Genomic DNA, 15,498 nt, shown 5'->3' on the forward strand with positions numbered 1-15,498 from the left:
TTCATTAGGTGGTGTCAGCCTGACCTAGCCATTGTAAAGACCCCACTGACTGTTCATTCACCTAGCAGCCACTGATGATCATTGCCCAGATCCTTACTTTCATTAAGGGTTGAAAAATGTTGATACTCTGAATCTATCATTCTTTTCTCACCAATTAGTTGGCATTCTTCTATAAATAAAAACTTCCCTTCCTTAACTCTGTGTTTAACCTGAACTATAGTTTGCACAAGAGAGTCAGAGAACTATCGCTTATTACATGCTGCTGCTTTAAGTCAAGTCCTGTAAGAGAAGCCGGCCCTTCTAGAGCTGGTTTGCCTGCAAGTGGAGGTTGAAGATTTCACAGCTCCACTAAAAGAGACGCTGTTTTCCTGTGACCTAAGACTCCCATAAGTTGGCACCTTGAAAGACTGGGGAAAAAAAAATCAACTGCTTTTATATCCTAAACTGAAGGTGGCACTTCCAGGTGCTGCAAAGCAGTGGTCTAACAGATAAGATTGCTCGAAGCCTCCCGGCTCTGCCGAAGGCCCACCTCATCTCCACCTGCTTTTGGCCTTAGGACTGCATCTCCAGCGCATCCCACATCCTTCCACTGCAGGCCCTTTGCACTTATTCTCTTGCCCCCAGACCTCCACAAAGCCTCTTTCCTTGCCTTAGGACTCTGCTTAAATGTCACACTTTACTGAGATTTTTCTAAACCATCTTGCTTAAAGGGGAACCACCAACATTCTGTTTTCTGTATTCCCCTTCCCTATTTTCTTTTTCTTCTTTTATTTATTTAATTAAAAAATTTTTTGTTTTTATTTTTGGCGGGAGAGGTAATTAGGTTTACTTATTTATCTGTTGTTAGAGGAGGTACTGGGGATTGAACCCAAGACCTCATGCATGCTAAGCATGCGCTCTGCAACTTGAGCTAAACCCTCCCCTCCCTATTTTCTTCTTCTTATTTTTGGTAACCCTTACCACAGCATGTTTAACTTGTTTATTACCTATCTCCTCCCAATGGTCCATGAGGAGAAGTTTTCATTTTTTCCCACCGCCTCAATTCCAAGAATTAGCACGCTCCCTGGGACAGCAGGTCCTTCATACTTGGATAAATTAATAAATGCTGATAAAACTTTGCCTTCCCCTCACAGCCAGCTGTTTCAAAATGCCTCAGGGTAATACTGCTATGTTAGAAGGAGATTTCTAAGACGGGGTGGTCTCACGGCCCACAGCCCCCAATTTGGGTTACTCACTGCGTAATTCTCAAATCTGACTGGGTCTGTGACCTCAGCTAATCTACGTACTGCCTGATTTTATCCTGAAACAATCTCCTGTTCTTTCTATTTGGTGGGATCACGATATCTAATTGGATTCACAACTGTCTTCTGACTTCATTCAGCTCCAAAGTCACCACTTCTAAGGTCAAACTAACAACTTGGTTTCCATTACTTAAGAGTTATATGTGATACTCAGACTGTAATTTCCTATAGATTTCTGTCATCCCCAGCAGACTGTAAGCTCCTTACAGGCACAGACCTTTCCTCTGCTGTTGCCCATGGACTCCCTAAACGCCAGCTTAGAGCTTAGCACATGGTAAGTGCTCAGTGAACGTGAGCCCTTCCCTGACCTGCCTTCCCTGGCCTAGACTCTGTGGTCCATCAATTCCATCCATCTCGTCAAGCTGCTCCCTCCCAAACCTCCCTGAAATTACCACCACCTTCCTTCTGCTTCTTACTGTCTGTACCCCTTCACGGCCACTGTTTCCATAACCCTTTGTGTGCTGCTTCAGTCCGTCCTCACCAAGATGGCAAAGTCCTCCGCCTCTTCTTACTGATACCTCGGGCGACTCAGTGAGCGCTGAACACTCCCTCAACCCTGAAACATTTCTTTCCTTTGCTTCCCTGTTTCTCCAGCCCCCCATCCCTGGTACATATATGTACTGTTCATTTGTACCTCAGGTATCTCTTTTCTCACTTTAAATACAGCCTCCCAGACAATCTCATCCATGTGCATAGTTTAGATGCTTGTGGCAACTTGTCCATGTCTCCGGACTCATCTATCCATTGTCTCCTGGCAGCCTGGCTCTCACTGGGCACAGGCACCTCAGAATCTGAAGCTCCAACTCCCCTTTCCTCTTCTGCTTGTTCCTTTGTTCCTGATGGACTTCAGCCTTCCTGTAGCTGCCTGAACCAAAACAGAGCACCTTTCTGAATTCTTCCCCTTCCAGCATCCCTGCAGCTCATCCATCCCCTTGGACTGTAGATTCTGCCTCCTAAATGGTTAGTTGCTTCTCTCCAGCCCCAGAGTTCTGTCCTCGTATTTGAGACCCAGGCTCCAGGTGTTCCTGAACCAGTATCACCCCACACTGTGATTTCCAAGGGAAACTGCTTCCTGAATCGCATCCCCTACTTATCATCTTTTTTTTTTTTTCCTGTGGGCCCTCAGAGCCAGGGAAGATTTTTTTTTTATTTACATATATGTACTGTTCATTATTTCTAAGAACAGTTTAGAGCTTTAGCTTTTTAAACTTACACAGTTATCAAAGGAATAAAGCCAACCACAAACTAAGAATCAGCAGAATGTGGTAATCCAATCATAAAGGACAGTCAAATGTGCTTACACATATTCAAGAAATTAATCATCTAAGTAGTTCATTCGTCCCACCTCCCATCCTTTCTTCCCTCTGCAGTCAGAAGCACTTTCTATGAGCTAATCTGGTTGTGCATATCAGCTTAATATCCATCACCGTCTTCCTATCACTTTGGGGACAAAAATCTCACCTCTTCAACCTCACATTCAAGATTCTTCATGATAGGGCCTGATGGTCATTCCAGGTTCCCCAGCTTCGTCTCCCCACCCCAATGCTTCCTGCTTACCTCTGCTTCAGGTCTCAGCTTAAAGATCACCTCCAGAAATACCCCAGACCCTGCCACCACTTGCCTATCCCCAGATGACAGGTTTGCCTCTCCCGGGCTCTCATAGCTGCCTGTACTTGTCACCAGCGTTCAGATGGCTTGTTTTGTCCATCTTCCTCACTAGGCTTTGAAGGTGGGAATTACAACTAGTTTATCAGTGTGTCAGGGGTGTGCCTAAGGAGGCTTTTGAATACTTCTGAAAAAGAAGGAGATATGCTAAATGTAGAAGGAAAAAGTCAGAATCACTGGACAAGTTTATTGAAGCTGAGAAATTTTCTCACAATCCAGATGGTTCTTGGCACAGGCTGTGTGACATCTCTCCCACCAAGGCCCGTCCCAAACCAGGACATCTGCAATATAATTCAGATCATCAACATTTGTTCACCTGGGATATAATTCAGTACTGAGCAGCAGCAGTACATGGGGGCTCTGTGGCTGGATACAGATCAAGCTCTCTGGAATGTCTGTTTGCACACTTGGCCTTCACAGAACATTTCCTGGGGACCGGGAGGAAGGGAAGACAAAAGAAATTGAGTTGTCACGTGGTCTATTATTATCATTACAACAATTCGGACACCAAATACATGTCTTTTCCAAGCTCACTTCTCCTACTCTCTGATGCCAAACTGGGTATCCAACAATTTAATTCAATTCTGATGCTAAGGACCCAGAGCTAGTGCAGACCCCACAAGATAAGGGCTTAGCGTCACAAGATTGCCCCACTTGCGATATCAATCGCAAGTTCCAGGCCACCCATACTTCTGACCAACTAACCCCCTCCTCAGGCTAACTTGTTAGACTGGCTGACAGAAACACTCTTTGCTTACATTTACAGGTTTATTATAAAGGATACAGCTTAGAAACAGCCAAATGGAAGAGATGCACAGGGCAAGGTATTGCAGAGGGGACGGGGGGTGCTGAGCTTCCATGCCACCTCCAGAAATGGTACCCTTCCAGCCCTTCAATGTTTTCACCAACCCAGAAGCTCTCTGAACCCCTGTATGTAGGAGTTTTTATGGTGGTTTCATTACATAGGCATGATTGCTTACATCCCTGGCCATTGATGGGTAAATCAATCTCTAGCCCTTCTTGCCTCGTCTGAGGTTGGGGGCTGGGCTGAAAGTTCCAACTTTCTAATCTAGCCTCCATCTTTCTTGGGAGCAGCCCCTATCCTGAAGCTATCTGGGGTCCCCAGCCACCAAGCATCTCATTAGCATATAGAAGACACTCATTACCCTGGAGATTCCAGAAGTTTTAGGAATCAGGTACAAAGACCAAATATTTATTTATTTTTATTGTATCACAGCATGTAAAAATCTTCCCACGAGTACCCTTAGAGGAAGTGTCCTTCTGTCCTCTATTGGGGCAGAGTTCTTGGCTATGTCAAAGACAGGTGCATGCAATTAGAACATTACTTCTTACAGCCAACTAATCTGAATCCTCAAACATATTTTGATTTTCTTCGTTATTCCGTATTACACTTTTGTGATGGCAAGTTTAACTTTGTTTTTAATTATCAGAAGAGGGTGAGATTTGTCAATCTAAGAATCAAAGTATCTTCAATGTCTTTGTAATCAAAGACTCCTCAGACCTTCAAACACCGCCCACATCCAACTCTAAGATAAGTGCTCTAATTTTGTTTTCATGACTCTCAAGAGATTTCACAAGTACATTGAGACCAAAAGGGCATCAAGTTGAAAGCACACATTCTTGTCAGACCTAGATTTGAATCTCTACTCTGCAACCTTGGGGAATTTCTAAATCTCTATCTCTTCATTTGTAAATGGGAAAAATAGTGTCCCTTTCACAGGATTGTCCTGAAGACTAAGGGAAATAATGCACTCAGAGGATTTAGCTAAGTAATCGGGTACAACATTGTCACTCAAAAAATGTAAGCCATTAGAATATACATATATGGCAGGAAGGAATTCTCATTTTGAAAGCCATAATTAAGCCTTGATGTGCAATTTTATAGGTTCTAGATTATATTTAGAATTTATTGATTGGGTCGAGCTATAACTTGTATGGTCTTGAAGTGCTGGTGGCATAAGAAATTAATCCATCCTTTTGGAAGTGAGTTATGCAACAAAGTAGCAGGGCAATGACGTCTCTGATGACACTGATCCCCTACGTGAATTCTTCCTAACAGAATAAATCCATGGATGCAAAAAGCCCTATTTATGTGAATTTAAGGAATAGCAGAAAACACCCTGAATCAATACTCTTAGACATTGAAATTAAGAAAATATTTTACTAAAATGAGAGTTCATGAACCAGATGGACTATTATTTAACTACTTTGCTACCTTATTATATGGATTCAATTAATACATGATGAATTCAGGAGGTAAATTATTTAGAAACCTGGAATATGTTGCCCTATTAAATGAAAAGGTAGAATATTCCTACAGACTGGAAGGTAAGACACCAAACTGAGAACAGTTGGGTTGGGATGGTAGGATTGCTGGTCATGGTTTCCTGTTTAATATTTTCTTTAATAATCGCATCAAAAATAAAAACAAAATGTGGCATGTACCAGGTGGAGTAGGTCCCCTTCAATCCAGTGGATCCAGCCTCTGTTCTTCTTTTCCCCCTTCTGCACACAAGTGAGTCTGTCATTGTCCCAGGTGACCAAGCTCTGCATGAGGGAGGAGAGAAAATGGATTGCTCTAGCAGCATCCTCAGGGAGAGTGCCAGGTTAACTCACAAAAGCCTCTGTTATTACTTTAATTTTTCACCTTGCATTTCCTGTTATCCAGGCCTTTGGTATCCTCATCAAATTCTTCTCCAACTTTGAATGTAACAGAGTAGTTCCTTAGACTACTGTACGTGTGGATGGTAAAAGAATCTCCATTTTGCTTGATCACTTTCTGTGGCTTCAGCATCTTGGCTATCTTACGAGTGGCAAAGTCAATACCTTAAAAATAATTTAAAAAAAAAAAGAAAAGAAGAAATCTCAACATTCAATTGAGATGCAAAAGCTGAGAATCTGGCGGCTATCTTCAAACTCATCACACTTGATCGCTAGTGTTTCTTTTACAACTTCAACTTTGCTTCCTGCCGAAGTTGGATGAATGGAGACAAGCATCCTGGCAAACTTCCATCCAGAAGTGAATTAAAAAGCTTGAACAATTTTCAGAGCAGATTCATTTGGCTGGCTGTGTCTTAGGTAATGGATTTGAAGCCTGGCGTGGCAGCAGCAGTACTGGAAATCCCACCCCCTCATGGTTGACAAGATGACAAAGAAGCCAAGGGGACAGGGCTCAAGACCCAATCCAGCCTCAATCACAGTGATGCTGCCTTTTTCTGCTTTATGTATTTACACTTCAAATTAAGACAGCATTTGAACAGTTTCTGAACAACAATGAAAAAAACCTCAAAAACCATTCTAATCATGCAAATACTACTAAACATTCAGAAATCTTTAATAAGCTTTAAAAAAATAGTCACACACAGCAACATGGGATGCTGAGAAGATCAGGGTTTCGGTAGAAACAGTTCCCAGTTGGTGATTTTGTACACACGGTGTAGCTAGAGGTAAGGGTTGCTATTTTAATAGGGGGACCAGGTGTCATTTCAGCCAAGAGCTGAGGGAGTGAGCCATGCAGATTTCTGGGGAAGGAAATATAACACAGAGGTCACAGGGAGCCCAAGGACTCCCAAGAAGGGTGTACCAGAAGGTTTCAGGGATGGCCATGGAACAGCCACCGGGGTCCTGACAATTCTTTATTACTTTCGTATCTCTCTGGTGTTCCCTAAGAAGCTTTTAAAACTACATATATTTTGTCTTGCTTAATCCTCAGTGGAAGAGTTAGGACAAATAGATTAGTTTGCCATTATCAGAAGCAGACGTCCTCAGGAAAGGTCTGAGTACCTCTGTGCAAGTTGGCATTAGAACACACTTAAGTTGAGAAATAGGCTTTGCAGTATTTACTTCTGCTAGTTGCCCCACTGGTGATTTGGTGTATCAAAGACCGGCACTTCTTCCATTTTAATTTTTATCTGAATTACCAAAGAATCCGGTTAAATGCAGATTCTGATTCCACAGATCTGGGATCTGGGTTGAGGCACAAGAGTCTGCATTCTAAGAAGCCCCTGCTGGTCCTAGAGAAACAGGACCCTATGCTCACCTGGCCCTGAGCTCCTGTTTTGCCCCGGGGAAAATGCATCGACCTGGAAGTCCAGGTTCTTTACACGTGGAAGATAGAAGACAGCAATGTGTGCCATGTCATTTTCTTCACAGCTTGTTGGCAACTGGCAACAGGTTTTAGGCTGATTCAGCTATTGTATAAAATGCTAATGTAAGCAGGTAGGTTAGGGGGTCTCCAGAGAAGGAGAACCAGCCATAGCTTTCTTGACATAAGAGAAGCCATTTTGTGATCTAAGCCATTTTGTGATCTAAGCCTGGCCATAGTGCTTGCCCTTGAACGGGTGTCAGTAATCAGTGATCTTAAGGGAAGTAATGGAATGCAGGAACAAAGGAAAAGCCATCAAGAAATGGTAGTTTAGCAGTAAAACAGGGTCCTAGTTCTGTAACCAGCTCTTTTGTCCCTTTTCTGCTTGCCTATTTCTGTTCCTCTTAAACCTTAATTACAAAAATGAGATCACTAGGTAACATTTAATCTATCTCCTGACTTATGCTCTGCTAAATGCACACAATACCTTGCCTAACCTGTTGATTTCTTCCCTAGATTAAAATAAGCAGGAATGAAGAATTAAGCAGTTAAAGAATGACTAGCTCTCTACTTCCAGTGGTTCCCTTAGCAAATTTACAGACAGATCATGCAGGCAAGGCAGCACCCTAAGGAAGATCAGAAGTCAGCAAGTACGCATGCAATGGAAAAATGGCGAAGAATCTGACCTCCTACCTAAATGATTAACTGAGATTGTTTCCCCTTTAAAAACTTTTCATGGCTGAGCAGAATCTTCAGAGTTGGTTTTGGGACATGAGTCTGCCTTACCCACAGATTGCTGGCTTTTCTGATTAAAACAACTTCCGTTTCTACCAACACTTGCTTGTCAAGTATTGGCTCTTGAGCAGCAAGTAGCTGAACCTGAGCTTGGTAACAGTTCCTCCTCAAGGGAGATACAGAACAATCTGATGCAGTGAGTTCCTAAGGAACTAAGGCCCTACCCAAGTGGAGAATGGAAAGATGATGTTGACCCTCCTGACTTCAATCCACTAAAGCCTGAACTCTACTGACCTTTGCCCCAATTCTGTGCTGAATTCTCTGCTCAAGCCTCTTCATGAAAATGCATGTACCCTTAGCTCAAAAGTTCCCCAATTTCTCAGCAATGTTCTCCTAGGGCAATCTACCCAAGCAATAGACATAAAAGCAAAAATAAACAAATGGGACCTAATTAAGCTTACAAGCTTTTGCACAGTGAAGGAAACCATAAGCAAAACAAAAAGACAACCTATGGAATGGGAGAAAATATTTGCAAAAGATGAGACTGACAAGGGCTTAATTTCCAGAATATATAAACAGCTCATACAACTTAATAAGAAAAAAACCAAACAACCCAATCCAAAAATGGGCAGAAGACCTAAACAAACAATTCTCCAATAAAGACATACAAATGGCCTAGAGGCACATGAAAACATGCTCAGTATAACTAATTATCAGAGAAATGCAAATCAAAACTACAATGAGATATTACCTCACACCAATCAGAATGGCCATCATTCAAAAGTCCACAAATGATAAATGCTGGAGAGGATGTGGAGGAAAGGGAACCCTCCTACACTGTTGGTGGGAATATAGTTTGATGCAGCCATTATGGAAAACAGTATGGAGATTAAAAATGGACTTACCATATGATCCAGCAATCCCACTCCTGGGCATATATCCAGAGGGAACCTTAATTCAAAAAGACACATGCACTCCAATGTCCATAGCAGCACTATTTACAATAGCCAAGACATGGAAATAACCTAAATGTCCATTGATAGATGACTGGATAAAGAAGCTGTGGTATACTTATACAATGGAATACTATTCAGCCATAAAAATAATAAAATAATACCATTTGCAGCAACATGGATGGACCTGGAGAATGTCATTCTAAGTTAAGTAAGCCAGAAAGAGAAAGAAAAATACCATATAATGTCACTCATATGTGGAATCAAAAAAAAAAAAAAAAAAGGACACTATGAACTCATCTACAAAATAGAAACAGATTCAAAGACACAGTAAACAATCTTATGGTTACTGGGGGAAAGAGGATGGAAAGCGATACATTTGGGGGTTTACTATTTGCAAATGTTAACCACTATATATAATAATAGATAAAAGGCAAACTTCTTCTGTATAGCACAGGGAACTATATTCACTATCTTGTAATAGCCTTTAATAAAAAAGAATATGAAAATGAATATATGCATATGTATGCATGACCGGGATATTGTGCTGTACACCAGAAATTGACATATTGTAACTGACTGTACTTCAGTTAAAAAAAAGAAAGAAAGAAAGCTCAGCAAGGCAAAATTCACAGCCATCACCTGATCCTTAAGACTTTATCCTCCACACAAGAAGCCAGATACTAGCCAGAGAAACCAGTGAAGAAAGGATTTATGGTCACATGCCACCACCAAACTGGGGGTGAGGAGATAAGTAAATTATCAGGATTTACTGCCTTTGGGGAAAATAATCATTAATTCCTTCTTATGAATTGGAAATAGAGAGGAAATGAGATTCAAATTAAGGATAGCAGAATATGCCTCCTGAAATATGTCACTTTGGCATATTGAGCATTCTGAACTGAAGACAAGTTCAGGGAGCTGAACTTGGGAAGCTGATAGAAGAAAAGCTGTCTGCCCTCCCCTCAAAACAGGACATAAATTTATAAAGGTGTCCACCCCTACTCTGTACCAGGTTGAACAGAAGTGAGAGAGACAATTCCAGACACCTATCAGCTTAGAGATGGCACCAGAAGAATGTACATAATCAATTTTACTAACTAGCTCTTATTTTCCATAAGTTCCTCCGTGCATTTATCATCCCAGAAGTTGCCATTCCTAGAAACACAATACCGTTCTCTTTGTCTTGTCAATTCTGTGGAAAATTATTACTCCGTGCTAAGGTGCCGTATAAGCTCACGTTCTAACCACTCCCTGAAATACTTATCTCTGAGTCCTCCAGTGTGTATTCACCCTGTACGTGTTAACGAAATTCTGTTTGTCTCTTGTTAAGCTGTTTTTTGTTAGTCTCATTTACAGGGCCCCAGCCAATGAACCCAAGGGTGGAGAAAAATATTTTTCCCTTGCCTATAAGGTTTTGTGGTGTGAATCAGATTTAGCTTGAGAAGTTCCAGATTTCCCTACGTGGTGTGAGAAACGGAGGGGAGAATCCTACCATAGGCTGAGAGATCTTAAAAACACACTGGAGCCTTAGAACTCTAAGTACTGTACATTTCAAAACAGTTAAAATGGCCAATTTTATGTTATATTTATTTTACCACAGTGAAAAGAAAAAATTGGACCTCTCCTCAATTTACAGACGGAGAAACTGAGGCCCAGGGTCTGGTAATTAGAGGCAGAGCCAGAGCAGCCCCCAGCTCCCCAGACTCCCAGCAGCTCTGGCCCAACCATCAAAAGTGTCCTCCCCTCGTAAGTGTCATTTAGGCTAAAGCGCTTGGCACAGAGTAAGTGCTCTGAATCACGAAGTCTGAAGAATTAGACTAAGGGCAGGACAAACTGAGAATCGGTAGGGAAGGGAGGTGTTCTGTCTTCTTGGCAGGAAATAAATCTTCCGGGCCCTCTGGGAAGCAAGGACCTTGGTCAGAGCCCCGCCACCCCACTACGCACCGTGGAGGCCCCCGTATTCCCGTCCCTTCGCGCCTCTCTGCTAAAGCGCTCTGGGCACCCAGGCGCGCCGGAGCCGGGTCGGGCGGGGCGCGGGGGAAGCGACCCCTTCAGACACTGACCGACAGTTCTCCGGGCCAGAGTTGGGCCCCCGCGTAGGGGGAGCGGTAGTGGCCTCTAAGGGGTCTGGGTTTCTTGACCCCTCACAAGCCATCGAGGGAAGGACAAGCCAGGAAACAGAAGATTTCAGATGTGACTCCCGAACTCTAAGCCGGCACCAGAATCATCCGGGGGCGCGGGCGCGGGGGATGGCCAGCTGGGGCCCCGGAATCTGCGTCCCGGACCAGCTCCAGGCGATGCTGATGCTGCCAGTCGGATCCTCCCTGGGACAGCCACTGTTCCCACGGAATCCTAGAGCCGGCTGCTCGCGTTAAAGCAGCTGCGGGGCGAGGGGAGACCCTTCACCCGGGCGGACCCCCATCGTGTCCCTGAATCTCCCTAGGAGATGGCCCACGCCACAAGCAGCCCCGCCTGCTTGGGAGTCCGCGGAGCCTCGGTGGAGGGGTAGAGATGGACCGGGGCACCCGCGGACAGACAGGAGGACAGGCAGACTGGCAGCCAGGGGCGAAGGAAGGACAGGGGAACGTGTGGGAGTATGAGTGGCAGGAAGAAGGACGGAAGGGACCGGGAGATGGCCAGACAAGTCGGGGAGCAGGGGATGGGGGAGACCGAAGGATGGAGGGACAAGCAGATGGACTGGAGTGCTGGCAGACGGACAGAGGTGGGAGACCGACCTGCAGACGGACGGACAGGGGGACAGAGGATGGACGGGAGGTGGCGGGCGCGGGTTAACGAGCGGATCGGCAGGCAGACTGGGGGGACAGAAGGACGAGGGTAAGGGGAGACAGGGAGACAGACCCACAGGCCAGCCTGGCTGCCTATGCCCGGACCCCCGACAAGCGGCGGGAGCCGGAGGCCGCTGCACGGCCCCTACGCGGCGTGCGGCCCCTCCCGCCCTACCTAGGGCCACCATGTAGCCCTCCAAGTTCTCGCTGCTGAGCAGGTTCCAGGTGCCGCTGAAGTCGGCGGGCATGGCGGGTCTCGGGGCGACACTGGCGGGTGGGCGGCGGGGACTGGGCGGTAAATGCGGGGCCCGGGAGGCGGGTCCGGGGCGGGACCTCGAGGGGACAGCAGCGCGGGGAGGGGCTGTGCCGTGGAGCACTGGGCACACGCACTCCTAGGAACCCTCTCCACTCCTAGCCTCCTTCGCCAAGCGCTCCTGGACTTCTGCTACCTCCCTTGCAAACTACTCAGTTTTCCTTAGGGCTTTCTCCTCTCCTGCTTCAACTCCAAACGTGGGCGTGACCGAGACCGCGTTCACAGACACACTTTTTTTTCTCTGCCTACATGTTAATGACCAAGGGATCACCTTCAAACGCATGGCATTGATTACTGTGTCAGCCTCAAGCAATACACCAAGAAATCCAACTCTAGCGGACTCAGTGGAGGCTTACGTCCCTTTTTCCCAGCAGTCCTGGGATAAGTGGAAGGTGGTGGTTCTTTGGCAACTCCATGACATGCAAGGGGCATGTCTGTGATTCTCCTGGCCTTTCATTCCAGCTACTTACCTCACTGTCATGAGTCGGCTGCTGGGTTTCCAGCTGGGACATCCGCATTTAAGGTGGGGAAGAAGGGGTGGACCACCACCTGCCATTAGCCCTTCATCAGATTTCTGTTCATACTCATTGGCCAAAACTGTGTCAGATGGCACTTGTAACTGCACGGGAGCCTGTGGATCTAATATCCAGTCCCTCACCTTGACAGCAGAGAGAGGCAGAGAGTAGGGAGTTAGGGATGTGGGCTAATGTATAACATTAGCCACAAACACCATCTATTCAGGCTGGCTCCAAGACTTTATCTGTCCATTTCTGATCTCTCCCACTCAAATATATTCAAATATATTAATAGCCAACATTTACTGAATGATTACTACATGTATTATCATTTGTCATCAAATCCTACTTCTCCAATAGTTATTTTAGTATCTCCATTTCACAGAGACAAAACCTGAGACAAAGAGAGGCTAGTAACTTACGCAAGGTCATGCAGTTGGTGGAAGAGTCTGGATTCAAGCTCAGGCAGCCTGGCTCCTGAGCTCATGTGCGACCTCTCTCCGCTTGGATGCCTTAAAGGCATTCAAACTTAACATATCCAAGACAGAAACCATGAAACAAATCATTCCTTAGCTTTCCTCATCTCCATGAATCGTACCATTAGTCACCCGGCTTGCTCAAGCCCAGAACCAGTAGATACTGTGGATTTCTCCCTTCTGTGCTCACCCATATCCAATCCATCAGCAAATCCTACTGCTTCTTCCATCCTAACCCAAAGCACCATCATGTCTTGCCTCCTCCCTGGACTTGCTGCTTCCACTCTGATCCCACCAAACCATTCTCCATGCAGCAGTCAGGCAAGCTTTTGAGAAATGTAATTCATATCTTATCACTCCTTCAGTGTTGTCCCTTTTTTTTTTTTAATAAGAGGAAATTTGTACTCTTTCTCATAGTTCATAAAACCATTCCTGATTTAGCTTCTGGATACTTCTCCAACATCATTACTTTCTGTCTCCCTTGATGCAGGAACTCCAATCATGCCAGTTTTGTTGTAGTGGTGGTTCTGCGCAGAGGTCAAATGCTTTCCTTCTTCAGGGTCTTTCTATACTGTGTTCCCTCTTTCTGGGATGTCTTTCTCCTGGTTTTTGCACAGTTAGCTCCTTTGGCTTCCAGTTCAAAAGTCACTATTAGGGGAACAGTCATTTCTTTTGTGTGTGTGTCTCTGTTGTGTATATATATTTTTTCAATTTCTTTTTTTGGGGTATATATATATATTTTATTGAAGTATAGTCTGTTTACAATGTGTCAATTGCTGGTGTACAGCATAATGCTTCAGTCATACATGAACATGTATTCGTTTTCATATTCTTTTTCACCATAAGTTACTGCAAGATATTGAACATAGTTCCCTGTGCTATGCAGTATAAACTTGTTGGTTATCTATTTTATGTATAGTAGTTAGTATCTGCAAATCTCGAACTCCCAATTTATCCCTTCCCACCCTCTTCCCCCATGGTAACTATAAGTGTGTTTTCTATGTCTGTGAGTCTGTTTCTATATTGTAAATAAGGTCCTTTGTCTTTTTTTTTAGATTCCACACGTAAGTGATATATGGTATTTTTCTTTCTCTTTTTGGCTTACTTTACTTAGAATGACATTCTCCAGGTCCATCCATGTTGCTGCAAATGGCATTATTTCATTCTTTTTATGGCTGAATAGTACTCCATTGTATAAATACACCACAGCTGCTTTATCCAGTCATCTGTCGATGGACATTTAAGTTGTTTCCATGTCTTGGCTATTGTAAATAGTGCTGCTATGAATATTGGGGTGTGTGTATCTTTTTGAATTGAGGTTCCCTCTGGATATATGCCCAGGAGTGGGATTGCTGGATCATATGGTAAGTCTGTTTTTAGTTTTTCTGAGGAATCTCCATACTGTTTTCCATAATGGCTGCATCAAACTATATTCCCACCAACAGTGTAGGAGGGTTCCCTTTTCTCCACACCCTCTCCAGCATTTATCATTCATAGACTTTTCAATGATGGCCATTCTGACTGGTGTGAGGTGATACCTCATTGTAGTTTTGATTTGCATTTCTCTGATAATTAGTGATACTGAGCATGTTTTCATGTGCCTCTTGGCCATTTGTATGTCTTCATTGGAGAATTACTTGTTTAGGTCTTCTGCCCATTTCTGGATTGGGTGGAACAGTCATTTCTAATCATGCTCTTCATGGATAGGAATTTTCCCTAACATCCTGGCCTCTTTCCAAATCTACTTCCTCCTCAGAGAGGTGGAATGAGTTACCTGGTTGAGTGACCACCCATCCCAGTTTCCCCAAGACTGAGGAAGTCCCAGGACATGGCACTTTCACTGCTAAAACTGGAAACGTTCTAGCAAAACTGGAAACGTTCTAGGAAAACTGGAAGAAGTTGCTTGCTCTAGGGGAAACAGCCACTGAACCATTTCCATCAACTAGGTAGAGTTAGTCTACCAAAAATTCTAAACACAGGGTATCTTAGTTTTTATTTCTCCTCTGTTGACATGGACTTGAGAGCATGTCTATTTGCAGACCCAAACTTTCTCTCAGACAGACTGTCCCAAAGTCTAGACTGAGGGAGTTAGTTTATAAGTTATTATTGCCCCTCCCAACTTAATGGCTTAAAATTAACAATCATTAACTTGCTCACAAATCTACAATCTGGGTAGGGCTCACAGACATGACTCATCTCAGCTCCATGTGGCATTAACAAGGGTAACCTGGCTCCAGCTGGAAAGGCTAGAGAAGCCACTTCCAAAATGGCTCCATCTCACGGCTATCTGTTAGCTGGGAGCCCAGCCAGGCCTGCGGGCTGGGGGCCAGGCTCCTTTCCACGTGGGCCTCTTCATGGACAGCATGGGTGGCTTGGGGAGCATCCCAAGGGAACCAGGAAGATACTGTACCATCTTTAATGACCTAGTCTCAGAAGTCATAAAACATCGCTCCCACCAGCGTCAAAGACCTACCTAGATCCAAAGGAGGGAGCATGGACCTCAGCTCTCAATGTCACACTGTAAAAGGAGCATGTGAGATCAGAGAGCTCATTACTGCCATCTTGGAAAACACCATCTGTCACAGTGACCAATCCTTCTTTTGACCCTCACACTAAGCTACAATTGTTAACCTGGACTTTATCAGT

The 15,498-nt window shown here is 44.4% G+C and overlaps 1 protein-coding gene across 2 annotated transcripts; it reads right to left on the reverse strand.

Annotated features, from left to right (window-relative positions):
- Window positions 1-3,133: 3,133 nt before the first annotated feature.
- On the reverse strand, window positions 3,134-11,851 carry RBP7 (retinol binding protein 7). Of its 2 annotated transcripts, none has more exons than XM_064494071.1 (4): window positions 11,724-11,851; window positions 5,635-5,813; window positions 5,433-5,534; window positions 3,134-3,247 (listed from the first exon to the last, which is right to left on the reverse strand). In XM_064494071.1, the coding sequence occupies exons 1-4, from the start codon at window positions 11,794-11,796 to the stop codon at window positions 3,140-3,142; spliced, it is 462 nt and encodes a 153-aa protein (XP_064350141.1). In that variant the 5' UTR covers window positions 11,797-11,851; the 3' UTR covers window positions 3,134-3,139. The 2 variants fall into 2 exon arrangements, with proteins under 2 accessions (XP_064350141.1, XP_031319887.1); XM_031464027.2 differs by having other exon boundaries at window positions 3,134-3,394.
- Between the last annotated feature and the right edge of the window lie 3,647 nt (window positions 11,852-15,498).

The sequence above is a fragment of the Camelus dromedarius genome, chromosome 14, assembly GCF_036321535.1.
Source record: "Camelus dromedarius isolate mCamDro1 chromosome 14, mCamDro1.pat, whole genome shotgun sequence".
In the NCBI taxonomy this organism is placed as follows: Eukaryota; Metazoa; Chordata; class Mammalia; order Artiodactyla; family Camelidae; genus Camelus; species Camelus dromedarius.

Excerpts from the sequence above, each read along its gene's own strand:
- RBP7 (XM_064494071.1), bottom strand. The coding sequence starts at position 11,796 with ATGCCCGCCGACTTCAGCGGCACCTGGAACCTGCTCAGCAGCGAGAAC. Across the intron at positions 5,814-11,723 it reads GGGCTACATGGTGGCCCTAG|GTATTGACTTTGCCACTCGT; the intron begins GTAGGGCGGGAG and ends ATTATTTTTAAG. Across the intron at positions 5,535-5,634 it reads TGGATAACAGGAAATGCAAG|AGCTTGGTCACCTGGGACAA; the intron begins GTGAAAAATTAA and ends TCCCTCATGCAG.